Source organism: Monodelphis domestica, chromosome 2, assembly GCF_027887165.1.
Source record: "Monodelphis domestica isolate mMonDom1 chromosome 2, mMonDom1.pri, whole genome shotgun sequence".
NCBI classification, from domain to species: domain Eukaryota; kingdom Metazoa; phylum Chordata; class Mammalia; order Didelphimorphia; family Didelphidae; genus Monodelphis; species Monodelphis domestica.
The window spans coordinates 9,853,345-9,881,132 of NC_077228.1; the positions used below are offsets into that span (position 1 = coordinate 9,853,345).

Consider the following 27,788-nt stretch of genomic DNA (forward strand, 5'->3'; position numbering starts at 1 on the left):
GGCTGAAGGCAGAAGGACTATGTGCCAGGCACTATGCCAAGCATGGAGATGCAGAGATCGGAGAAGCTCAAACAACTAGACTCATACTCTAGAAAAGGGAAGATTTCAGAGGAAAGGCACTAACAGAACTGGGAAGTGGCTTTTTCAGAAGGTAGGATCTGAGTTAAGTCTTGAAGGAGACCAGGAAGGCCAAGAGGTAGAGGTGAGGAAGAGAAGTCCAGGCAGGAGGGGAAAGCTAGGGCAGATGTCCAGTTGGGAGAAGGAAGGTCTTGTCTTAGGAAATGCAGGAAGGAGGTGACAGCAAAGCAGAGCAGATGGAAGACAGTAAGGTGTAAGAAGAATGGGAAGGTAGGTCAAGGCAAGATATGAAGGACTTTAAAAGCCAGAGGATTGTCTATTTGATCTGTAACGTAATAGGGAGCCATTGGAGTATCCTGAATGGAAAGGGGTGACATGGCCAGACCTGGGCTTGGCCCAGGAAAATCGGGTTGACAGTTGAGAGAGGATGGACCGGAGTGAGGAGAGACTCTGGGCAAGCAGAGCCCTCCAGCAGCCATTGTAGTAATCCTGGCATGAAGAGATGAGGTGGGAAGCATCAGAAGGGGCAAAGCGGGGTATTGGAGAGATGCCAAGAAAGTGGAACCAAAGGATTGGGGGATCGATAGAATATCTGGGGAGAGGTCCGTGAGAGAGCGTGAGGAGGGAAGGATCAAGGAGGAGATGGGGTGACCTCAAGAGAGAAAGGGAAGCCAGAGAGGGAAGAGCTTTAAATGCCAAAGGAAAGAGTTTGTGTTTGATCTTAGAGGTGATGGGGAATCACAACACTGCTGGAAGAGAATAGTGATAACCCCAGACTTCCGCTTCTGGCACCGTTTGGCAGCCACGTAGAGGGTGGGTCGTAGAAACAAACAGAGGCAGAGAGTCCAGGGTCAAGGCTCTTACCAGGGTCTTGGAAGAGTCCAGGAGAGCCTAGGGCTGGGGTTATGGGAGTGGCAAAAAGGGGATGGTGGAGAGAGATGTTTTGGAGATAAAACCAACAAGACAACTGGATGGAGATGGAAAAACCCCAAGGTGACTCAGAAGTTGGGAATCTGGTTGATCAGAAGGATGACTGTTGTACCATCAGCAGGCATGGGGGAGTTGGGAAGAGGAGTGGTGTAGGGGGTGGATGAAGAGTCCCATTTTGAACCCGGAGCTCTCTGATGAAAGTCTGCCCATACCTCTCTCTATTGCCCTTTGGTGACTCTCCAATCTAATTCTCTAGGGCCTTTTAGGACATGTGAGGAATAGTGTCATTGCAATGAAGCTTGGTCTAAGGTCCTCTGCTCTAAAATGCCATGAAATCGAATGGCTCTGATCTCTAGCCAACAATATTTGCTAACAAGATAACTTGATAATAAAGCTCATCCAATATTCCTTAGGTGGTTCCAGAGCTGTGGTTATAGGCACCAATGTAGGGAATTCCCAGTGTGGAAATTCCCTCTCTCCACAATTTTTCTGCTGTCTATAATCTCAGAGAGCTGCCTGGGGGTACTGTTACTTGAGCATTGAATAGTAACAACAGCCAGCATAATTCTGAGCATTAGGTTTTGCAATGTGCCCCGGAGGTAAGTGCTGTGGTACTTAACATATCCTGTTTCGTTTGATTCTCACAATGGCCCTAGGAGGTACGGTGCTCATTTTACCGAGGAGGAGGAAACAGCAGTAGGCACAGATTAAGTGACTAGCCTCGGTCACATAGCTAGTGAATGCTCCAGGCCGGATCTGACTCCAGCTTCAGTATTCTGACTGCCTACTTGCCACAAAGTCACTCTGCCAGAGGCGGGACTTGAACCCCTATTTTGCTGAGGCCAGTTTTCTGTCTAGTATGCTAAGCTGCCTTGCGCACAGTAGGAACTTAATAAACATTGAATGAATGAATAAAGGACCTCTTAGGTCGGTTTACGAATTGAATTTTAAGAACTTAACAGGATAGTATTAATTTCCGTTTCAACGGAAAGTTGGTGGTATTGAGTTCACTCATTAGGCAAGGACACAACTTCAGAATGTGTGTGTGTGTGTGATCATCCTTCACTCTCTGTGTGTGAGCTAAGGTCAGTCTCATCATTTCTTGGGGTTTTCTTCTGTAAAAGAAGATCGGCAGCCATCCAGGATCTCCAGGGTCCCGGGAGCCGGAACTATCTCCGATGAGGACTTTTCCTCATTTCTTCTAATCTCAATCCGCACAGAAAGGTTCCCAGCACCACCAGGTGGGGACAGAGCCCAGGAATGCTGCCAATGGGCTGCCAATGGGCTCCCTGGTGAGCAAGTGCTTTCTGAAAGCTTTGTTTTCCTCACCGATCTAAGAATTTGGATAGCCGGAATCTCCCCCAATAGCCTCCGTCCCCCTCTACAAACCAAGAGCTCGGGCTAAAGAATGGACTGGAGGAAGGATGCTCTGACCTCTACGGTGACCCTTTGGTGGGTAAGCAACAATGCTGGGCGCCGCCTATCTTAGGATGCCAAGATTCGGGTCTGGAAGGACCTTGGAGCTGTCGCATCCGGCTCCTTCGCTATCTAGACTAGAAAACGGAGGCTCAGCGAACTGCCATGACTGGTCCAAGATCATCGGGTCAGAGGCAGAAGCAGGACTGGCCGTGCCCTCCAACTCCACCTCTAGCTGACTTTCCGTTGGTGGTAGTATTAGTCCAATAAGAGAAAATAAATAAATGGCTCTGGCTCTGGAGTCTCTGCAAGGGTTCTCCAGCTACAAGGGTCAGGGAGACCCCAGGCTAGAAATCACAGCTCTAGGGAACCTTATGAGTTCAGTATAGGGTGAGCCCAGTCTTAGTGTATGCAGAGTAATAGCTCATTCCCAGAATGGGGTCCCAGGAGGAGCCTCGAAAAAAGATTAAATTCCTTTTCTGCTTAATGTAATCTTTGTTGTTCAGTCATTTAGGCTGGGGGACCCTTTTAAACCCATTTGGGGTTTTCTTGGCAGAGATACTGGAGTGGCTTGCCATTTTCTTCTCCAGCTCATTTTACAGATGAGGAAACTGAGGCAAATAGAAAAGGACCTGCCCAAGTTCACATAATATCTCGAGGGCAAAAAACAGGAAATGAGGAGGAGAAGCTGGCAGATGAATGAGTCTCCCTCTCACCCTTCACCGAGTTGGGGTGAACTTTGACTCTGGTGTCCCAACACAGCCACAAACATTTCATGTCCTGGCTAGAAGCCTGCATCCAGGGCTTCTGTGGTCCTCTCCATAGAAGGACGCCAGAGCTACTCTGGGAACAGTGTGAGGTGGCTGCCCAGGGTGCAAAATATTGTCTCCCCTGTAAAATGGAATGAATAAACGTCTTCAGGACTTCCCTTTTGGGATTCAATGAATGAATGTCACTTTATGAATCTTAGGGCTTTGTATAAATGCCGTTGTTATTAGCTCACCATAAGTGAAGATGAGAAGCAGTGGGAGCAACGTGGGGGGGGGGGCTGCCACCATCATGAATGTGCTCAGGATTTTCTAGGATTGTCCTGATTTCAAGGGGGAAAAAACAGTTTGAAGAAAGTTTTGCAGTGGCAGCTGGGCAGCTCAGTGGATAGAGAGCCAGGCCTAGGATGGGAGATCCTGCATTCAAATCTGGCCTTAGATACTCCCTAGCTGTGTGGCCCTGGACAAGTCACTTGACCCCCATTGTCTAGCCCTTACTACTCTTCTGCCTTGGAACCAATACAAAGCATTGATTCTAAGACAGAAGAAAAGGGTTTAAAAAAGTTTTGTCAAAGGAATGGACTCTGTGAAATCGCTTTTCCCTGAAATCATTGTTTCAGGAAATCCCTCCCCAAAACACTGGGTAACTTTGACCCTGGCTACAGAGGGAGAATGAGGAAATGGAAAGAAACCTGGAGGACTTAAAGGGAGTCCCGCTACCAGAGGCAGGGCCAGGGTCCAGCCTTTCAAGTCTGCCCCCTCTGATGAGACCTCATGGAGAACAAGATGGCAGCCATAGGCATAAACTCACACCCAACTCCATGTTGAGGTGCTGGTTTGGTTCCAGAGAAGAACAGAGCCACAGACTTTTCCAGAACAGAGTTTCCATTTCTCTGGCCACTGGACATGTCAAAATAGGTCCCACAGGCTCTTCAGACTCATCACGGGGCACCACAGTGGCCAGTGGAGTCGGGGAGCCCCACATTCACCTCCCCCTTTGCTCTTTCTTGCTTCTGTGTGATGACCTGAAGTCACGGAGCCTCCTTTCCATCAGCCATAAAACAGTGATGATACAATCTTTATGACCTCCTTTATGGTACTGTTGAAGCCCAAATGTAGATCGTAAACTTGAAAACAGGGGCTCCCACTCCGGGAAAGGGGTTCAGGAACCTACAAGATTTTGTCTAGATCATTGCATTTCAAGCTGATTGGGGTTTTTGTAACCTCTGCATTCTCTATTATATATTTAAAAACATCCTAGGAAGAGGTCCGTAGAATTCACCAGGGTCCCAAAGGAGCTGGGGCAGAGCGTGGAAAGCTAAGAACACTAGCTTTATATAAAAGTCTATTATTATTACTATCAGCAGCAGCATTATTGTTGTTGTTGTTACCAACGTGTGGGGTCCACTTTCCTGGGCCATTCCTTGAACAGGGCAACTTACAGGCAGCATGACCCAATAGGGGGAGCACAGGCAAAAAAGTCAGAGGAGGTGAATTCAAATCCTGTGTTTATTATTACTGTGTGGCCACTGGGCAAGCCACCCCAAAACCTCAGTTTCTTCATCTGATAAAGGAGACAGTTGGGCTGAAATGTCCTTTTCCAGCTCTAGATTTATGAGCCTGGCATCTTATAATCTCACCAATAAAATTGGGGAGGGTTTGGGCTAATTTTAGCCCTCAGTCATTTTTTTTAACTCTTACTTTCTGTGTTAGAATCAATACTGTGTATAAAGACAGAAGAGCAGTAATGACTAGGCAACAGGGTTAAGTGACTTGCCCAGGGCCACACAGCTAGGAAGTGTCAGAGGCCAAATTTGAACCCAGGACCTCCCATTTCTAGACCTGGATCTCTATCCACTGAGCCACCTAGAGGCCTCCTAGCTCTAAATCTATACAACTCTGACTCAATAAGGAGCTTTTCTACTGAGGAGTTACTGATTTTGCAACACTTGTAGTGGTTGTTCAGTCATTTCTCAGTTATGTCTGACTCTTGAAGACCCTCTTTGGGGTTTTCTTGTCAGAGATATTGGAGTGGTTTGCCATTTCCTTCTCCAGTTTATTTTACAGATGAGGAAACTGAGGCAAACAGAGTGAAGTGACTTGCCCAGGATCATCTAGCTAGTAAGTGTCTGAGGCCAGATTTGAACTCGAGAAGATGAGTTTTCCTGCTTTCAGACTCGGAGCTCTATGCACTCTGGCACCACTTAGCTTGCCCTGATTGGCCCCATGTTGGCATCAATTTAGTTTTCTCACTGATTGTTGTGACAAGCAAATATCAATGGATCAGAATTCGCCTCTTAACTGAGGGGTTCTTCACCTTCAGATCCCCTTGGCAGGTGGGTCTAGCCTATGGGCTTCCTCCAAGAAGAAGATGTTTAAATGCATCTAATAACATGCAGAGGATTCGAAAGGAACACAATTGTGGGATTCTTTTCATCTCAATTCACAGCGCCCTGAAGTTTATACAAGGACCCCTCCTGGGGAGTCAGGTCTAAAGGACTCTGCTGCCATCACCTCTTCAATGGGGCTGTTTCTGTACCCCAGAAAAACTGAAGGTGCGCTTACCTTCCAAGCCGGGCTTGTGGCCGCCTTGTGTCTCATCTCACAGGACACTCCAGCCATTAGTGTCAGACTTTGCCAATGGATGATGGTGGTGGGCACGGAGGTCCTGAGATCCTCAGCCCTCGTGATGACCGGGAGGGCAGGGATCACTGGAAAACAAAACAGACCCAGCCTGGGCTCAGTCACAAGAGGATCCCACGAGAACCCATCACCCCTCCGGTGCTCTGAGAACCCGCGCACAGGAGAGGGCACCAGGAAGGGCTCCCTGGCTTGGAAAGGCAGAGCCGTGATGCACAGAGCCACAGGGCAATAGGCTGCGGCACCTTTCCCAGGAGTGATTATACACCTGATCCAATTCTGATTTCAGAACTGGAAAGGGAGGGAGGAAGGGTCCGAGGATCGTCAGGAACAATAACAGCCCTTGTCTCAACCTGCCTCTAAGAAGATAATGTATGCAAACGCTTAGCTAATCTCAACCTCTTCCAATAATTAGGATAACAAAAATAATCCCAATCACTAGCATGGATGTAGCGCTTTAAGGGTTACAAAGCACTTTATAGATACATACCTACATTCTATATGTCTGTAGAGCAATATATAGTTTCTACAGTTCTATAAGTCTATAGTTTCTAGCTTTAGAATAATGTACTAAATTTAAAACTGCTAAATAAAATCTAATGTTCTAAATAAAATCAAAATATAAAAGAAAGTGTCACAGCTAATTGGATGGACAGTTCCTAGTACCTCTTTGGAGAGGCAAATAACAGAATTGTGGCAGTGGCTTTGATGGTGTGTCTGACAGAAACAAGCCATACAATTCCAGGAGATATTTGACCATCCCATATTTTAGCACTCGTGATCAATGTTGACCAAAGGGCCACAGGAAAGTACTTCCATTTTATATGCCAACATCTTTTTCAGTGGATGAGGAGATAGAGAAAGACTTGGGAGAACCCCATAAGAACCTCCAAATGGAATCAACACATATCCAGTGTGATGGTGGATACAGGTGAGGACAACCAAGAAATCATTTAGAAAATATAGTTTAAAAAGGGAAGATAGTTCAAGGAGAAGGAGAATGCCTCTACATGTATAGCTACGCAGAAATTTGATACTCTAAATATTCATGCATCCTTCAGAAAACTCTCTGAAGATGCTGGACATGGGAAGCTCCAAATAACATCCCCCAAAATGCTATTGATGAGGAAATAACTGATGCACAGCATGAGAGAAGCTAAATGGGTTTAGCCAAATCACAACTTGTTAGAATAAAAATTGAAATGAATTTTTCAAAATACAAATAAAAGATAGTATATGCAATTTTAAAAAATGAAGTGGACTTATTTAACTCTCTGACACACAAACAAACAGAAAATGGAAGGAGAAAAGGGGCAATGAGATGGATCACAACAATTTCATTAAGGAGCTTAACCAATATAAATCAGATCAAAGGGGCTCAAACAACTTCTGTTCAGGTGTGTCTAGAAGAGAGGCTGGGAAATAAAATGATCAGAGAGAATTGCAGAAAACTCTATTTCCATAGCTTTGCCTAACTCCTTATACTGGTTCAATGATGACACTCTAACTGTGTTTCCCTCCACCTTTAACAGAAAAATAGCAGGAAACCCTCAAGGGGTTTTCTGTAGGTTTGTCTAATTTGGATGTGTGCCTCAATGCTGTAACTTGTATTGGATACATATGAATATCAATGAGCTTGTGAGCCTCCTTCCAGACACACGTTTTGGCACCAGACTTCATCTCTAACTCACACTATTTGCACTGGTTGGTTCACAAGCTCCCTAAAGAAGGGGATAGCTTTGTATTTATCTTTGGATCTCCAGTGCCTCACACCCATGACTGGCACATTCATTTGTTAAATTGAGTTTTTATCAACACCATCGTCAAAATTCGAATTCTTTACCTATTTCATCGAGGTTAACTTGCAGGTGGTCGGACTCTTCTGTGCCAAGGGCATTTGACGCTTGCACCCAGATGGAGTACAGTCTACCACTTTGCAGTGTGTTGGTCGAAATGCTGATATACTTTGAAGTAAGATAGAGTTGTTCTTCTCCTGTCTGCAAGCTGAAACAAGATGATGAGCTTAATTAACGTGTGCAGTTTGGATTTGTTACCTCCAGTCTCCACTGAGGACATCCAGATCTATGACTATTATGAGGCCAACGGGGCTTGGCTCCAAGGTCTCCACATGGGTGGGACATGTATGTTCTTTCTGGGAAAATGAACTTCCATGTGGTCAGTCTCTGGAGTCAGAGGTCCTGGGCTCTGTCACTTCCCATCTGGGGGACCTTGTCAGATTACTTATCCCATGTGGATTTCAGGGTCCTCAGCTCTAAAATGAGGCGGTTAGACTAGATGCCCTCAAAGGTTCTTCCATCTCAAAATCTGTGATCCTTGGATCTCTCCAGTCTTTGGACATCCAGTAGCTGTCCCCAAGGGACTCTGTCTCCTGTCTGTCTGTCCCTGTGCCTCTCATTTCCATTTCCCCAGGTTCTCCCCAAACTCTATTTGGTCCAGTACAGTTCACAATGGGTATAATTCTATGGATGCTTTTTTTCTCCTGGAAATATTGTATGCCATATTTGAAAACAAAAACAAAAGCCCCTTACCTTCTGTCTTAGAATTAACACTAAGTATTGGTTCCAAGGCAGAAGAACAGTAGGGATGAGGCAACTGAGGTTAAGGGACTTGCCCAGGGTCACACAGCTAGAAAGTATCTGAGGCCAGATTTGAACCCAGGACCTCCCATCTCTGGGCCTGGCTCTTAATTCACCCAGTTGCCCCAAGATGTGGAATTTGTTAACACCTAAGGTTGTTGAAGTTAGGAGGAGAACTTGAATCTTGTTTTTTTTTTTTTAATTCTGTCCTAAAAAGAACAGTGTACCTGGAACACTCAATAAATATAATGAGGCCATTTCCCTGAGTATAAATATTGTTTATTAACATGACGATGCAATCTATTAATAAAGGATAGACCAATGGCACTGACTCCTTTTGCCCAAAGACCAAGAGCAAGAGCTTTTTATACCTAGGAGTGTCTTCCTTCTGATTGACCTGATGGTATATCGTTTGGACCTCCCCTGGTAATCCCAGTTGGTGGATATTTTAATGAGGAATTGGGCATAGAATTCTTGCTCCTGTCCCATGTACTTCATCATTTGGAGGAGAAAGACTGCTCCTCCCCTAGGTAGATCTCTACAGCTTCACTACAGCTAAGCAAATGTGGCTGACCCACCCGTCTCTAGAATTTACGAAATAGAATTTTAGCTGTTTTCTAAAACTCCAGCTTCCTCTAGCAATCTGTAGCTAGAAAAACCTAAGCTATCTTAAACTAGGTTTTCACTGGTTTATTCTCCTCTACCGTAGACCAAGTCACCCCAAATCTTTTGTTTAAAATATTTGATTTTTCGACATTTCTCATTTTCGACATTTTTTTTCCACTCTAAATCTTGATGAGAAGAATGTCAAGGATAAAAATGGGCAGATGCCTTGCTCAGGTTTGCTCTGTGATAAACCAACAGGAAGCGGGGCGCAGGCTGAGAGTAGATTACATTTCCTTTAGGAGCTGTCTAACCCTTCAGAGGCTGGAGTCTGAGAAAATGGATGGATTCACCTAGAAATATTGGTGGTAAATAACACAATCGACATTTATTTTCCTCAGTCCCTTTATTTAATTATGTCAGTTATATAGAGGAAGACTTCTCAATGGGTTTTCCTAAAGGTTTACCCTTTACCTGACCTGCTAGCCTTCCCGTTACTTCTCCCCTACGTTTCATAGCTCAGCTTCTGAATGAGGACTCGTCATCACTCCCTCCTCCTTCTCACCACCCACTACTTCCCCGAAGCCCTCATGAGCTGATTTTCTTCCCATTCCACTGAAACCATTCAAAGATTGGCAGAAACCTCTGAGCTAGAGTCCAGGAGGGGCTTTGCTGCCATTTCAATATCTTAAACCTGTCTGTTGCCTTGGGCACTGGTGGCCATGCCCCTCTTGGAATTTTCCCTTCTGCTCTCTGAATTCTAACACTATAGAAATGTGATTCGGGTAATACCAAATCCCTATAACTTCTCTCTGGCCCCGGCTTGAGCTTTCTTAACAAGGCTAGCTGAGAGAGATCCCCCTCCATAGTTCTATTCCCCCGATTCCCAGCCCTGCTCCCCTTTTGCCCCCCCAACAGCACCCATGAGAGACCTTTCCTGACCCAGCTCAATCCATTGGGCATTGGTTAATCTACACTTGTTGACTGATTAAGCACTGTTAGGCACTGGGAAATACAACCACCCAAAAGAAGTCATCCCTGCCCTCAAAAAGCTTACATTCTCCTTGGAGTAGGAGTGAAAGGTATACAAAGCATTCAGATAACTTCATGTAAAATGCACACAAATAAAGACAAAGCAAGTCAGAACAAGAACTATTGGGGAAAACCAGGAAGGATTCTTGAAGGAGTGGTCCATGGGCTGAGAATAGAAGATAATGAGGCTCTCTACAAGATGGCGCCCACCAGTTGGTAGTCATTGGTCACTCTTAAATTTACTTTGTAGATGCTTTCTTTTTATCGATTTCTGTTCATGTTGTGCCCCAGTAAAATGTAAGTCCCTTGAAAGCAGGAAGGCAGCTTCATTTTTTGTCTTTGTAACCCCAGTGCCTAGCACCGTGCCACCCAATGAAGAGGTGCTTAAGAAATACCTATCAATCGGTTGAATTTCATAACATTGTTGTCTTAGCAGGGCTCTTCCCAGACTCAGAATTTACTTTTCATCCGATTCCCTTCAAAGCCCAAAGTTTGCCTTCAGAGCCTCTACATGCTTTGGTCTCTGTCTCCTGCCCAGTGAGACGTCTTCCATGAGGAGAGGAGCATGGTGGGTGGGCCACGTGTAAAACAAAGTAGGACACCTTTGAACGTTTCCCTGGTTACACAAACTAGAGCAAGTGTGTGTCAGAATTGGTTTGTGGCTTCTCCTTCTCTGACCACACACACTGAGACCACAAGACAGAACTGAAACAGCTTCCCAGCACTGTTGTGTTAACCATAATCATCAATTAAGGAGTTCTCCTTTTTACAAAAGCCCATGACCTGCCCCTCCTTAGCAAGTACCTCGGCCACAAATCAGTCACCCGTGGCCTAGAGAAGGCTGTCTAGCCTCCAGGAATTGTTTTCTCACTGATTTTTCAGAATCACATGTTCAAGTTTTATTTCTCTGTCTGTCCGTCTGTCCGTCTGTCTGTCTTTCTCTCTCCCTATCTGTGTGCGTTTGACAAGCCTGCGGAAAACAGGGCATGAGGCCCAAGGAAGTCAGATCATCCCAGCTCTATTGCAATATGAAACTGGAAGGCGAAAAAGAAATGGATGAAAAATGAACAGATCTGTCAGCAGTTCTGAAATGAGCCGTTTCCCCCATCAATGGCAACGGAATGATCAATTTGGACATAGTAGCTGCTCCCAGACACGTGAGGAGAGAGGAAATGGCACCCCACAAGATGAAGCGGGGAGGCTTCCACTAGGCATCTACGTCAAAAATCTGGGCTGTTGGGGGCACCATCTTGAGGGCACCGAACAACTGGCTCCTAAGATGCTGGAGAAATATTGAATCAAAAGAGCCAGGGAAGTCCTGCAGTCCATCTAGAGTGTTGGGCTTGGAATCAGGAAGACTTGAGTTCAAATCCAGCTTCAGATATTGGCTACATGACCTTAGACTAGTCACTTAACCTCTTCCCACCTCCATTTCCTCCACTGTAAAATAGGGGTCCTAATAGCTCCTACCCCCTAAGGCTATTCTTAGGATGAACCGAGATGGTATTCATATAGCATTTAGCACCATACCTAGCATATAGGTACTTAAGTCGTCCATGCAATTCCTATTTAAGTACTCATCGCCTTTCTTCCTAATGAAAAACAGTAAGGGGCGGTGTGACTGCTGAAAAAGACAATGAAGGGGATGTCAGTCATTGGCTGTGATTTGTCTATCATTGCCAGGAAATCTTTTTTGAGGACGATTCGGACTAAATTCAAAAATATCCTGACCAGAGGACAGCTGGGTGGCTCAGTGCATTGAGAACCAGTCCTAGATCAGGGAGGACCTGGGTTCAAATGTGGCCTATTTCCTAGCTGTGTGACCCTGGACAAGTCACTTAACACCCTTGCTGAGCTCTGACTGCCTTCTGCCTTAGAACGGATACACAGTGTTGATTGTAAGGGGTTAAAAATACACCTAACTGGGAGGAGGCTAACACCATGCCAAAAAATACGAGTGAACATAAATAATATGAATGTTTCCCTACGTTAACATGGGGCCCTTGTGGTCCAGAAAGTCCCGTTTCTCTTGGAGTCTGACCCCTTTGGCCTAGAGCACTGCTTTGCACCAGGTCACAGCCGGAGATGGCAGCAGAGGCAGGCCTTGAACTTCGGTCATCCCGGCTTCCTGTTACCTTCTTCATGATGCCCGTTTCTGTCTCTGTCTCTCCTCTTTCTCTCCCCGCCTCCCTTTCCCCTTTCTCTCTGTCTCTCACGTATCTCTCTCCTCTTTGTCTCTCCCTCTCTCTGTCTCTCCTCTTTGTCTCTCCCCTCCTCCCTCTCCCCTTTCTCTCTGTCTCTGTCTCTCACGTATCTCTCTCCTCTTTGTCTCTCCCCTCCTCCCTTCCTTCCTCCTTTCTTCCCCCTCTTCCTCCCTCTCCCCTTTCTCTCTGTCTCTCATGTATCTCTCTCCTCTTTGCCTCTCTATCTCTTTCCTTTCCCCTTTCCTCCCCCCTGTGTCTCTCCCTCTCCCCTTTCTGTCTCCGTCTCCATGTGTACATGCACACACGTATGTGTCTGTACAAACGCCGGACCTGCACTGGAGTCTCTGCGCCCACAACTCTTCTGCTGGCTGGAATCACTGCTGAGGATGTCGGGCTGCCCTCTGCGCTCCTGGTCCTGGGCAGTTCCGGGGCGTGGCGTGGGGGGGAGGGGCCCCTCGAACCCACTGACTCCAAGGTCAGTTTGTGACCTCTCCAGGGTACACAAAATGGGCGGATGTTTGTGAAGCGCTTCACAAGCCCACACAGCGTCGCCGTCATCACGTGACCGCCATTAGCACTTATCACGGACACCCGGCGGGTTACTGACATCCAGCGGAGGATTCTGTTCTGCTCCTTCAATAGGAATTCCGTGAGCACTCCGCAAAGGCACACACAGACCTCGCTTTGTTCCGGGGCGCAGCTTTCCGGTCGGATTTGAACCCCGATTTTCCTTGCCTTGAAGATGGCCAGGACGGCGGTGGGTCGTCCCTAATACTGACATCAGGGAGCCTTCGGACAGCCGCTGTGAGAGCCCACAGGCGGGGCCCCTGGAACCTCGGGGAGGACAGTGGAAGGGCCGGCGAGCGCGATGGAAGGCCCCACAAGGCTCGTCCGCCTTCGAGAACGTCTACGTTCCCCCCCAAGGAGGGACCCTCGAGCCCCCGAGGAGGCCGACCGAGAGCTCAAGCCGGGGCTTGTGCAGCCTTCCTGGTCCTCCGGGTCGGGCCCTTCCCCAGAGGGGGAGGCCTGTGGCCGCCCTCAGACTCTCTGCCAACCTCTCACCCCCCCCCCCCCCTCCCGTCTCTTTCCTAGGCTAAACGCCGTCATTACCTTCCCATGAGCACCATCGCCGCTCCGCCCCCCCCCCCCAGGAGCCTGGGGCGGCCACTCACCTCCTCACGTGCACGCTGTAGTGGGTGTCCATGTAGGTGGGGCTCCCAGCGTCCCACGTGCACGTCATGTTGCCGGAATGTTCCGCAATGAAGCACGTTAAATTGGCAGGAACAGCCGGAGGGTCTGCAGGAAGACACAACAGAGAGTGCATCGCTGTGGGCGGGAGAGAACAGGCCCAGGGAGGGCCAGGAACCCCGAGCGCTGCTCCAACCGTTCTTTAGCGCTTAGATCCGGGCCACAGCAGCTTCCAGTGGACTCGGCTGCCCTCTCATTTCTCCACCCCAGCTCAGTGCTGCTGCTGGCTTCTCCAGTTACCTCTTGTCCCACGTGGTTCTCTTGTCTGTCTGTCTGTCTGTCTGTCTGTCTGTCTGTCTCCCATCCTTCCTCTCTCTCTCTCTCTCTCTGTCTCTCTGTCTCTCTGTCTCTGTCTGTCTGTCTCTGTCTCTGTCTCTGAGAGAGAGAAGGGCGCTCTCTCTCCTCTGTCCCTAGCAGGGCGATGGTGGGCCTGGATCATCGCCTACCCTGGTAGACTTGCTTGGTAGGATGGACCGTTGGTGCTGCCGAATTTCTCCTTCCCCTCCTTTAAAAACTCCCTTCGGAATAACGATGGCTGAAGGGGCAGGAGAGGGAGACGGACATATTTGGCAATGGAGGTGAAATAAGAGCAAAAGATAATTATAGCCGTCTCCAAGGCTTGAGCAAACCCGTGTGAGGAAATAGAATTTACTGTAAGGTCCGCGACCCATCACGGGAAAATTTGGTTGTGAAACAGTACGAAGGAGAAAGTGATGAATTCCTCGGTTGCTCAACTCCCTACCATATAAACCTGTGGAGTAGCAGCATGGAGGACGAAAGGAAGAAGAGTAGACAGGTCTGAGCACAGGTAAAGACACTGAGTCTGGCGTGGTGGGTCCTTCCCCTTCCCCTCCCACTACCAAGAGGCACCAAAGCACACTGGGTCAAGCGTTGGACTCCGAGTAGGAAAACCTGGGCTCATTCACTTCTTTGGCCACTCACTAGGTGTGGCATCTTGGTCAAGTCACGAAAGCAGTCCCAGTCTTAGCTTCCTCAACTATAAAATGGGGACAAGAATGCTATAGGAGGATAGATCTGGAAGAGACCTCAGAGACCCCTGAATCTAAACTCTCCATTTTACAGATGAGTAAACTGAGGCTTGAGGACATTAAGAGACTTACTCAACATCACACTGGTTTTAAAGGGCAGAGCCATGATTCAAACCAAAGTCTTTGGACTCCAAATTCAGCATGCTTTCCATTATTCCCATGGTGTTCTCCCATGACTGAGTCAATCTTTAATTAATTATATTTATATATTATATATACATGTATATAAAATATAAATAATAATTAATTAATTAAATAATGAACATGTCCATTCATGGTTCCAAGGAATTCAGAGATTTGGGTTTCAGATTGTGAAATGGAGAATGTGAAAACCTAGTCTACAAAAACCTGGTCTCTTCCTTACATTTATGTCATCTATCAATTAATCGCTGTTCATTAAGCACCTAGTATATACCAAGACTTTATTAGGTCCCAGGGATGCAAAAAATGAAAAATAAACCCTTCACTTAAGGAACTTAAATTCTGCCAGACCCTAGTTAGCACTAGAAAGACATAATGCATTCACAGAGAAGGAAGTAGAGAATACGTACAGCATAAATGCATAGTGAATTGAGAAGAAGAGCACTGGGGGAATTGGATGGTCTCAGTAATGAAAATAGAGGCTGATTCAATTTTCCCTTCTCATATTTATTATATGAGCACACACATAATTTACTCTGATAATAATAGAAGTCCTATTTAGCTTCAGATGTTTTCTGATCACATGACTAACAAGATGGACATTCTCTCTGATCCTCAGGATCTCTTAGACCTCTCCAAAATAGGAATCATGTACAAGAGATGTCATTTTGCCTACTCCCATGAAATGAGACCCTAAGATGTAATAATCTGATAAACTAACAGCAGGGAAGCTAATTCCTAATTTTTAAATATTCACTCAGAATTCCTCTCCCCACTAGTCACTGTCCTTTGGCATGGATGTACAAGAGTTGACCTGTGGGCTTGCAGCAGAACTCAATTCTCTCTTCCACCCTCACCATGTCCAGGAAAACCAAAAGGTAGTTTTTTGCAGTTCTCTGTACTATCATAATACATAGATAGAAAATCAAGAGACTACTAGGACAAGATACTAATATGTAGGGGTTTTTTTTCACTAAACTGAAGGAAAAGGGGACTGAGATCCAAGTGGGGACAGTTTTGTTCCCTCCAAAAGTCACTGAGGACAGAGATTAATAAGACTGATGAAACATGAATTGCCAAATGTGAAGATGACTGAGATAGCTTTGAGGTTTAGTTCCACTGGGAAAGGGGAAGGAGACAGAAAGTGAGCAATAAGAGTATATTACGAAAAGAGATTTAAATTTCTAAAGATTTCAGGAGGAAGAAAACTTGATCAAAGACTTTGAGCATAAGTAAATTGGTCAATAGGGAAGATAATAGAAGGGAATGTTGCTTCCAGATAACCTAAATGAGTCTAGACATCTATGAATAAATATTGCAAGATAAAGGAAAATAAAGCAACACCTAAGAGTCAGAGGATCTTTGGATTCCCAAAAAAATATGCAACTACAGCAAGATGGTCCCAAATGGTTTAAAAGAGAAATAAGAATTGAGGAATTATTTTTTCAAATTGGTGTTGTAGAGGTTGGTATGCCAATGAACAACCAACATAATATAGTAAAAATCTTTTTTTCAGAAATAGATTTGAAAAATATTATTCTGACTTGACCAACTTAAAACTTAATTTTTTTATTTAGTCAAGATGTATAATTATTAGAGTAGAGAATTCTTAATGTGGAAAATTAAAGAACTTTACAGCTATCTGACAAAGACTCAGGCTATTAGAACTCTGACCAGGATCATGGATGTGGTTGTGCTGCCCAGACCCAAACTGGAAACTTTCAACATTCAATCTGAGAAGGTAGTGATTGGACAATGCCCAGGATCAGGAGTAAAGTAAGACAATGGGAAAAAATTTAAAAGATACAGACAACAATCCTTAGAGAAGTTTCATCTCTGTAGAAACTGTCCTCAACAACAGAAATAATGGATCAATAAACTGGTCAGACATCTAAAACAAACTTGAAAGACAATGGAATAAGGAGAACTGCTGGAGCAGCTAGGTGGCTCCATGGATAAACCTTTAGACTTCAAGTCAGGAGGACTCTGGTTCAAATCTGGCCTCAGATGCTAACTAGCTTTGAAATTCTGGGAAAGTCACTTCTACAATAAATGTCTCTCCTCCTTCCCATTTCCTTAACTGTAAAATAAGCATAATAATATCTACTTACCATGATTATTTTGAGGATGAGACGAGATAATATTTGTAAAAATGCTTAGAATACTGCCTGACACATAGTAGGAACTATTCAAATGTAAGCTATTATGATTGTTAAAATCAAATATTAAATTAACAACATTGAAAGAACATTGAATTAATAAATTAATTTAGGCACTGGTTTTTTTAAAAATCATAAACTAAGTATGTAGCTAATCTGATTTAAGAAAGAAAAAAGAAAAGCAAATTTTCAGTAATGAAAATGAAAAAGAATTCTCAAGAAATTAATAAAGGAAATTACTCTAAACTTATCTAATTCTATGACAATAAAATGACAATTTAAATGAAATAGATAAATATTTACAAACATAAAAAATGACTATATTGATAGAAGTAAATACTCTAAATGAGTCAATCTCAGAAAAAAAATTGAATAATCCATGAGAGCATTCCTAAATATAAATAGATTTTCAAGGAAACACTGGCATTCAAAGAACAACTAATTCCAGTTAGACATAGACTGTTTGCAAAAATAGGAAAAGAAAAGATCCTACCAAAATTCCTTCAGTGATCTAATTTAATCTCTTGGTTTCATAGAAGAGAGAATTGAGTTCCAGAGAGGTACCATGACTGGCCCAGATTCACATTGCTAGTGATAAAGGCAGGATTTGAACCTAGGTCTTCAAGATACCAAGTTTAGCACTATGGGATATGGAAACAAAAATATTTCTTTTGCCTCATTTCTGTCCTAATTTTAATGACAAAAGCCAGGCTTGCTTTATGTCTCAATAGACATTACCCCATACCTTTTCTAAGGAAAATGGGCCCAATCTTCTCTCTAAAGGAAAAAAGAGTGGATACTATTTTTTTTTTCACAATGGACTGATATCTTATGCTTCCTGGGGATGTGGAGAAACTAAATAAGTTTGCACAGACCTCAGCCATCCACCTGTACTGCAATACTTCTCTGTGGTTTTCATTTCTAGAATTCAGGGCAATTCTAGAATATTCATACTTGGCAGATTTACTTAAATCACCTGTTTTGTTCCTCTTGCTATTGCTAATTAGATGAGAAAACTGGTCAAAAGGACAAGGTATCTTCTCATCTTTTGCATCTTGAGCTTAGTGCCTTCCAACCCTTGCCACACTTGACAAAATGCATATACAGACACAATTTTCCAATGTCTGCGAAGAATGCCTAGCATGGAGCCAAGTGAAGGTAGTTTCCTTATTTATAAAATGATAATCTTGGAGAACATGGTCTTTAAGATCCTTTCTGACCCTAACATTTTCTCGTTGAATCATGGAGCTGGAAGGGACCTTAGCAAATATCTGTTCCAGTTTTCTCATTCTGTGTAGTATGACCCTGGCCCTTAGAGTTGGGTAGTGATTCATCCGATGTCCTAGAAATAAGGTAGGGGAGTGTTCATTCATTTCAGTTGAGTACAATTCTTCATGACCCCATTTGGGGTCTTCTTGGCAGAGAAACTAGAGTGGTTTGTCATTTCCTTTTCCAGCTCATTTGACAGATAAGGAACTGAGGCAAATGGGGCTAAGTGACTTGTCTGGAGTCACCTAGCTAGGAAGTGTCTCAGTCAGGATTTGAACTCGGGAAGATGAGTCTGCCTGATTCCAGATACAACACTATTCTCTGTAGCAGCTTCTCAATAAGAGAGATAATTAGTGGCCAATTGTCATTCTCCTGGGGCACTGTGGCTGGGTCTTGGTGATGAGCACTGACCAGTCCTGGCAAGCCAAGGTGACTCTGTGTCTGTGTCTGTGTGTGTGTGTGTGTGTGATAAGACTTTGCCAGGAGCCATCCTGTTTGACACGATCACACATAGAAACCGGGGACTGCAAAATGGCCCCCAGGAAGGATGGAAACACCCACTTAAACCCCACTGAGTAACTTTCCTTATTAAGATCCCCTTATTATTGGAATTGCTATGATTATTATTCTTACTTAGCCCCAGGAAAAATAGATAAGAGCAACATGCTTGCAGGGTTAATACAGATGTCCCACTCTCTCCCCCCAGAATATCACCAGGAGATCACATTTACAAAATAAAACATAAGGATTCTTATGTACCCACTTAGATGGGACCCTCTTTTCTAGGCATAAAACTTCTTTTTTTGTCATGTTGATTCTACCCTTTGACCCCACATTTAGCAACAGTGTTTTGTTGACTATCTTCTTAGGCTTCGCATCTGTTGTTAGAATCTATGGAAACATGTCTATTGAAAATGAAACTATGTGCCAAGTAGATATGTGTCCATGAGGATATAAAATAAAGCCAAACCTCAGCCAAGGTGGAGCAGTTTTTCCTGTGAAACCTGTGCTGTGGGTTGAATATGAAAGTTGTGTCCCATTCATCATTCTGCCAACACCATCCCACCTCCAAGACCCCATCCCCTGTGGGAGGCTGGCCCATCCTGCAGCAAGACTTGACCACGGGATGGGGAGGAATAGATGATAATGACAATACCACCTTCCTTTGTTGAACTGGTCCATATGCCATTGTACCCAATCTACTCCAACAGACGTATATTAAGCCCCTACTATATTATATGCAAAATACAGCCACTAAAGATACAAAATGAGTCCCTGCCCACATAGAAGAGATGCCCACTCTGAGAACACATATGTGGTGACAGTTCTTAAATTCAGATCTGGCAGAGACACAGATGAAGACACAGGATGATAAATCAGAGCTGGGAGGAATCTCTGAGGTCATGCTGTCCAATTTCTTTTTTTGCAGATGAAAAAACTGAGTCAGGGAGAAGAGAAGTGATTTAAATAAATTGAGATCCTCTAGCAATAAACAAAAGAGAAAACTGGACAATATATTGAATATATTTCATTTGATCTCTGCAATGTCCCTATGAGTAAGGAACTATCTCCCCCTATTTGATAGATGAGGAAACTGAGGCCCAGAAATTTTAAGGATTGTCCCCTAACAATGTTAACGATGGAGTCCTTTGATTCTAGGTTTGCTGCCTTTTCCATTATAGGAAGAAAAGGAAGGGAAAGCATATTTTAAAAGCACCTATTATATACCAGGCACTCTGATAAGTGTTTTACAAATATGATTTCATTTGATCCTTGCTATTTTTATACCAATTTTATAGTCAAGAAAACTGAGGCAGACAACAATTAACTAACTTTTCTAGAGTCACATAGTTATCCAATAAATATCTGAAGCTGAATCTAAACCCAAGTCTTCCTAACTCCATGACCAGTACTCTATCCATTGAACTATTTACCTACTAGACACACCTGGTAGAAGATTCCCCCTTTATATGAATGCCAGCAAATATTGTTATTGAGCTAACAGAAACACTTAGAAAAATGCTCTTTGGAGGATTTCTAGGGAACTATTGATTGAATGGGATTCCCAAAGGATAAGAATACATAGATGGTTGAGCTTGGTATTGGGAAGGGGCTACCCATACCTGAAAGATCACAAGTCCATGAAAGTAGGATTACCACCCCACACACCTTCAGTAATGTTTAATTTTTTTTCTCATTTACATGTAAAAGCAATTTTAAATTCATTTCTAATGAAAGCATCATTTTAAAATCTACAGAAGATATTAAGTGAACTCAGATGAGTTTTTCATTCATTATCTTGCCTAGAATTTTCGGGAAGAGAGATTGGTAGGGAATGGCAACTAAGGGATGGAGGGCATAGAGCTTTGGACTTGGGGTCAGGAAGATCTGAATTCAGATTCTGATTGAGATATGAGCTGCGTGATCCTGGGCAGGAGACTTACTATTTTTCAATCTCATTTTCCACAAAATAGAGGTAAGAGCCCTTTCTCCCTAGCATTATTGGGAAGCTCCAGTCAGAGAGTCTGTATAAAGGGCTTTGCCAACCTGAAAGCCCTATCTAAGTGCCAGCGATTACTGTTTAGAATTATTACTAGCCAACGGCTTTGTCTGACTGGCTTGTGGGTTTCCACATATGTTAGCATTCAGTACTTACAGCCAGAAGCAATGTCTTTCCCGCATATCAGTGTCTCTCCATCTTGCCTGGCACATGCCACTGTACAGAACACATGGGCCTTGGGCTCTTGGAAGTTGCTAAGCCGGAGCTGAGCTGTTGTTCGGTTGATTTTTTCCATATGAAACCTGTCCTGGGCGTGTTTGCTGGTTTTATACAAATGGAACTCCCTTGGCTGGCAGTGTCGCAGATTGGACTGGCAAATGATAGAAACACTCAGTCCCATCTCAAAGACAGGGGCTGGCTCTACCCAGACCCAACCAGAGCAAGTGACCTTTGTTAGATCTAGGAAGAAGAGAAAAAAGAATGGGCACATATTAATGGGGAACCAAATGTCTCCTTATAGGCTAGGAGTCCTGCTTAGTATTGGGATCACACTTGACATTTGAAAATATCATTTTGAGGCATCTAGGTGGTTCAGTCAATATAGTGCCAGGCTGCCCTGGATTCAAATCTACTTGGCTATTTAACAACTTCAAGTTCTTTCCCTTCTGAGGAAAACTCATCCATTTTGGTTGATGGGAAAAGGCTGGAGATCTCTGTGGGTCTTTGAAGCTAGTCCTTGGTTGTTGGCCAAACCCTACTGGAGAAGCTTTTCCCTCTACAACACATAGACGAGAAGTTGGAGAATGAATGGGTTACCCCAGTGAAGGAAGAGTGTGAGGACCATCATAGTCTGGTCTATGCCTCTTAATGGAGAGCCCATGTTTTAATTAGCTTTTTGGGCTGCTGTACCAGCCTGCTCATGGTATTGTTATCTCCAGTCTATAGAGAAGTAAGTGACATCTCAAAACACCAAGACGAGCTGCCCATGGTCACACAGTTCAAAAACGAAACAATTCCTTCTCTCTGGGAGCTTAATTTTACTAAAGAAAACATAATATGCAAACAGCAGGATTGGACCTCGCATCTTCCTGATTCCAAGTCCTGAACTGCGGTTGCCATATTGGAGGAAGTAACAGAGGAGAATTTTGATTCAGTGAAAGGAAAAGCATTCTAATCAGTGGAGCTAATTAAAAATGGAATGATCTGGCTTACTAGAACTGGGCTCCAATTTATAGGATCTAGATCTATAAGAGATCTCAGAAGCCATCTAGTAGAAGCCCCTTGTTTTATAGATGGGGAAACTGAGACCCAAAGATGTGAAATGTCTTGTCCAGAATTTCCTAATAATAGGAGGCAGGATTTGAACCCAAGTCCTTGGGGTTCAGAGATAGTGCTCTTTCTGCTAGACCACACTGCCTGAAACTATTCAGGCAAAGGTTGTGAATCCCATATTCCAAGATTTTTGCAGCAGAGACTCTTGGCTTTGGTAACAGACTAGGCTAGACAATCAGTTTTCACTCTGATTCCATTCTGCTTTCTCACCCTTATAAAGACAGACAGCCCACGTATAATACCTCCATAAGTCCAGTTGAAGAATAGACAAAATGCTATTACTACTTCCCATTGGCTGAGAGCTTTTCTCATGTCGGAAAGTGGTGAGACGCCATGAATTCTCCCCTGAAAAAGAAGTGGAAACCTTTATATTCTCATAAAACATGATAATTTAATCAACTGTTCTAAGGTAGAGTCCGTCAACAAACATCTATTAAATGCCAGCCATGTTCCAGCATTGGTAATATAAAGAAAGGTTTAAGACATTTCCCGCCCTCAGAGAGCTCCAAGTCTAATGGGGGAAGATAACTCCGGAGAAGATGCTGAGGAGGAGGTGGGGAAGGGAGGACGGGGAACCCTGCATAAGAGCACGAGGAAGTCCTGTAGCCTGGGTGGGAAGTGATCTGAAGAGGTGTCAATTACAGAGTTGAAGTCATCTTGCAGAATGATGAGGTTCTGGAGATCACAAAATCCAGAAGAACAGCCAGCTTGGAAATGGAAATGGGAGGGAGAATTTTCTGCTTGCCCTCGTCAAACAGAGGCTGGGGTCAGGAGATTTTCCCAGGTGCCCACCTCTACTCTCTGTAACAAGAGGCAGGGAGAGAACTAGAAGCAGGGAGTGATGAGGAACTGAGTGGATGAGATGATTTCATCCTCCAGAACAATGAGTTTCCGGAGATCATAAAGTCCAGGTGGTCGATGGGGTGGGAAATAATAAGGAGAATTTCCTGCTTCAAATCCCTGCTTAGCTCCAAGCTCAACCCAAGGACCACCTCCTTCAAGAGCTGTTTCCTGATGGCTCAAAAGTTGCTAATGATGCTCACACAATGACCCAAATTACTTTTTATTGGTCTGCTGTGTTCTACCCCATCCTCTCCCCCTCCCCCAAGGAGAATATAAATTTCTTTGTGGGTAGGGACAATTCTCTTTCTATCCCCAGATGCTGGCAACCCTCTAAGCCCAGAAGTTGCTGAGAAGGCACTGACCTACATCCCCAGAGGCAGTGTTCTAGGAAACTCCCTGAGATTCTAAATGACAGAGAGGAAAGCAGTGAGTTTCCTCACCCAGAAGTACCACAAAACTACTGAAATGAGTGGTCCAGTCCCCATCCCTATTCTAGTCCAATGAATCTGGCCAGCTTCCTTATACATAAACACTCCATCTCCCTTCTCCATGTCTTGGCCTAGGCTGCCCCCTGTGCCTGGAAGAGCCTCCCACCTCACCTCCACGTCCATCTTCGTCTCCATCAATAAGTCAATAAGCCATCGGGAATCACCTGTTCTGTACCAGAAACTGTCCTCATTGCTGGAGAGACAAAGGCAAAACCCCAATTGGTCCTGCCCTCTAGGACTTTATATTCTATGACTTGACAGAAAGTACATATATAAGAGTTTAAGAGCTATCGCCAGGGGGAAGCTGGGTAGCTCAGTGGATTGAGAGCCATGCCTAGACGTAGGAGGTCCTGGGTTCAAATGTGAGCTCAGACACTTCCCAGCTGTGTGACCCTGGGCAAGTCACTTAACCCCCATTGCCTAGCCCCTACTATTCTTCTGCCTTGGAGCCAAAATACAGTATTGACTCTGACATGGAAGTTAAGGGTTTAAAATAAAATAAAATAAATAAAAATAAAAGAGCCAACTCCACCAAGGCACTTTTCTTGGTCCCCTCTGCCTCTGGAAAATTCCATTTGTATTTATTAATAATAACTGGCATTTAGAGAGTGCATCATGGTTCACAAAGTGCCTTGCATGTGTGAGCTCATTTGATAGTCCTGTAATTAGTCTCATTGACAAATGAGGAAATGGAAGCTGAAGGACATTATGCGACTGGTGCAAAGTCACCCAGTTAGCAAATGTCTGAGGCAGAATTTGGACTGGAGCATCATTCGCTCCAGAGCCAGCAGGCTTCCTCCACTTCGCTAACTGTGTATGTATTGTATGTTTGCTTTCATGTTTTCCCCAACAGAAGCCCCCAGAGAGCAGGCACTGCCTAGTCTTTGCCTCTGGCTCACCAGGGTCCAGCATCCCACTTGGCACAGAACAGAGGTTACTGAATTCTCTTTGAATGGTTGATTGAATAGAGGAAGGAAAGCGGAGAAAGACTAGATGAGCCTAGGCAGAGCTACTGGAATTGGAGGGATCCCAGAAGCACAGGATCTCCGAGCTGGAAGGGGCCATCTTGGTTCTTGGCCAACCCCTACCTGAGAAGGTATCCCCTCTACAGCACACAGCCCAGAGTCACCCAAGGGACTCGGAGTTGTTGAGCTGTGTTAGAATTTCTGAACCCCAAAAGAGAGGGCACCCTTGTGAAACTGGGCCAGCATTATTCTTATTAGTAATGATGCCTTTGGGGCAGAAGTTGGAGTTTATAAACCAGTTCACACATCCATGAGCCCACTGGATTCTTGCAACAACCTTCTGAGGTAGGTGCCACAAGGATCACACTGCTTTCTCGTTTACAGAAGAGAAACTGAACTGCAGGGAGCTGAAGTAATTTTCCAAGCTCATACAGCTACTAAGTGCAAAAGACAATAAGGAAAAAATACTCTCTAGTGGTTCTATAGAACCTTAAGATCAGCAAAGCAAATTCACCAAGATTGTCTCATATGCTAATCACAACCACCGTGGGAGGTAGGTGTGATTATTATCATTATTTTACAGATGCGGAAACTGAGGCAAACAGAGGTTAAAGTGTCAAACTCAGTCACACAGTAAATGCAAGAGGTGGTGGTGGTGGTGGTGGTAGTAGTAGTAGTAGTAGTAGTAGTAGTAGTAGTAGTAGTAGTAGTAGTAGTAATATCTAGAAGATCTGTAGCTCTTTAAGGATTGCAAAGCAGATTTACCAACATGAACTCATTTGGTCCTCATAACCACCCTGGGAGGCAGGTACTATTATTATCCCCATTTTACAGAGGAGAAAATTCAAGTAAACAGAGATGAAATGAATTATCCAGGGCTACACAGGCAGTAAATGCAAGAAGTGGTAGTACTAGAAATAATAATATCCAGGAGATCTATAGCCCTTTGAGCATTGCAAAGCAAATTTACTGTTAACTTATTTGATCCTTACCACAACCCCAGGAGGTAGATACTATTATTATCTCCATTTTACAGAGGAGAAAACTGAGAATGTGATATAAGCAGTAAGTGACTGAGGTTGGATTTGAACTAAGGTCTAGGGCTCTATCCATTGTGCACCTGGCTGCCTGTGTAGTATCCCATCTCACATCTTCTAACGCAGAGCCTGCTGCTCTGGCCAGTATACCTCGAGTGGAACCTTCTTTATTTTACTTTTTCTTAGACCAAGTACTAGGCTCTGATTAATTAATTAGGCAAAGGAGATCAGTGGAGAGAGAACTGGACTTTGAGTTCAAATCCTGCTTCAGATACTTAAAGCTGTTCCATTCTCTCAGCCCCAGTGTCTTCCTTCATAAAATGGGGATTACAATAGCACCTACTTCTTGGGATTGTTCTAAGGTTCAAATGAGTCAATTAGCCTCAGTTTCCATATCTGTAAAAGGAGGATAAATAAGAGAATCTACCTAACAGGGTTGTTGTGAGGTTCAAATGAAAAAACATCTGTAAGTGCCTCATAAACCTTAAAGTGCTATATAATTACTAGCATATAAAAGTATTTAACTTATTTAGAGTTCTTCCCTTGAGGAGCCCCTTCTTCCAACTTTGCAAGGACTTTGCAAGGCATAGTTTTCAAGATGTGCCGGGGTCAGAGTTATAAATGAGGAGATGTCATAGGTAGAACTTGAACTCAAGTCTTCCCGCTCAGCGGCTGGCTCTTTCACCACTCTAATACACGGCCTCTCAAATGGGGGAAAGGATCAGATCCTCGGAGAAAGCCCCCAAATTGGAGTGCTCGTGGGCTTCCCGCCAGTAGCCTTAGAGAAAGGACTCCGTGTGATTCCTTCGGCATTTTTGTATCTCCACATCCCAGTTTTTGCCAAGTTTGTCCCATCGCTGTGGCCGGGGACAATGATGTCGCCTTCTTGAAAAAGCAAAAACCGTCAGACTTCCCTCTGACTCGGGCAGAGAAAGTGAAGTCCTCCGGCTCAGGCTCAGGAAGCTACCACGTTCGGAAATGAATCAGAAATCTATCGACGCTCTCTCTATCCTTATCATTCCGCGGATTCCTGGGAGGTTTCCAAAGAACGTCCGCGCTCCCGGGTCTTCAAGGGCTTCAGAGTCGCTGTGGCCAACTCCCTCATTGTATGGAGGGGGATCGGAGACCCCCGGGGAGGGGCCAGGATTCGTCTGAGGTTACCCGCCCAGGAGTAGGGACTGATAAGTGAGCAATGGATAGATATTAGGCTTGAAATGGGGAAGACAAGGTCAAATCCAGCTTTAGGTACCGTGTGACCCTAGACAAGTCACTTAACTCTTTGTCTGGTTCTTCCCCTGTAAAATGATCGTCAACCACTGCGGTATCTTTGCCAGGAAAATCTGTGGACAGTATTGGCACGCTACGGTCCAGCGGGTGGCAAAGAGCTGGACACGACCCGACAACAAAAGCAACTGAGCAGGAAGCGTCCAATTAGGATATAAACCCAAGCCCGGACTTTTAACACAAATTTCTTAGAAGCTGAAAGAAGAGGGGAAAAAGAAGATAAAGGAGGAAGAAGAGAAGAGAGAAAAGAAAAGAAGGAGAAAGACAGGAAAAGAGGAGGGGAGCGGAGGAGAGGAAAAGAGAGAAAGAAAGAGGAGAGGAGGAGAAGAGAAAAGGGGAGAAGGGAGGAGAGGAAAAAGGAAGAGAGGGGAGGGGAGGGAAGGAAACTGGTTGGTTTCTTTTTTCCCAAGCTGCCAAGACATTTTGTTGACTCCACTTTCAGAAGCCCAAAGCGAGTTATGAGAAGCCCCCAGATGGAAGAGTGCTGAGTGAGCCGCAAGCCCCCCCCCCCCCTTTTCTGGCCTCCAAGGCTGGCGCTTCTCTTACCTCCTCACGATGCTCCGCTCAGAACTGAGCCCCCGAAGCAAGTGGAAAAGGCAGCAGAGCCTGACCTACATCTCTGGCGCTGGCACTGTCCTGCTGTGATGACTGGCGCAGACTGTTTCGAGTTCTGGGAAAGCCCAGATCGCTTCAAGCCGGCTTCTGCTTTGTCAGGACCTTTCATGTGGTTCCAGGCTCTTGTGTCCCTCCAGAAGTAGGCAATGGGGTTGAGCTTTAATTTCCCCCAGACAGCTCTGAAATAGATGACTTTAAGGCAACTTGCAACTCAGGCAAACCCCCAGACCTTGTGGTGGGAAGCTGGACTCCTGCCTTTGGCACCACGTGTGGCCCCCGGGGCTCCCGCAGGACGGGGAGGCTCCCTTTCTTCTCTCCTAAAATGGGAATAAGAAGACCCCGAGCTCTTTTAGCCGGCTAGGTTAGAGGAGCAGCCTGGGGCTGGCAAATGTTTAACAAAGAGAACAAGCTTAAGGCTCAGTCTTCATTCTTAACGTTTTCTCTAGTCTAGATGGGGCGTCCAAGTCAAACCGAGAGGCTTTTCTGGTCTGTTTGCGTGGATTCCCACAGGGCATGCCGGCTTCTTTGAAATGGAATGCGCTCGGTTCGATTTGTATTTCTTTCCTTCCCTGTTTCCGGCTTACACTTTAA

At 44.7% G+C, this 27,788-nt stretch overlaps 1 protein-coding gene across 1 annotated transcript in view; it reads right to left on the reverse strand.

Moving 5' to 3' along the window:
* The window catches only part of IL23R (interleukin 23 receptor), a 68,389-nt gene extending 40,979 nt beyond the window's left edge, over positions 1-27,410 (reverse strand). Inside the window, exons 1-6 of the mRNA XM_007480418.3 lie at positions 27,129-27,410; positions 22,208-22,310; positions 20,790-21,092; positions 13,440-13,563; positions 7,675-7,835; positions 5,757-5,902 (exon numbers count right to left, since the gene is read on the reverse strand). Coding sequence (XP_007480480.2) covers positions 5,757-5,902; positions 7,675-7,835; positions 13,440-13,563; positions 20,790-21,092; positions 22,208-22,277 — 804 coding nt within the window. The 5' untranslated portion in view covers positions 22,278-22,310; positions 27,129-27,410. The remainder of the gene's footprint in view (positions 1-5,756; positions 5,903-7,674; positions 7,836-13,439; positions 13,564-20,789; positions 21,093-22,207; positions 22,311-27,128) is intronic.
* Between the last annotated feature and the right edge of the window lie 378 nt (positions 27,411-27,788).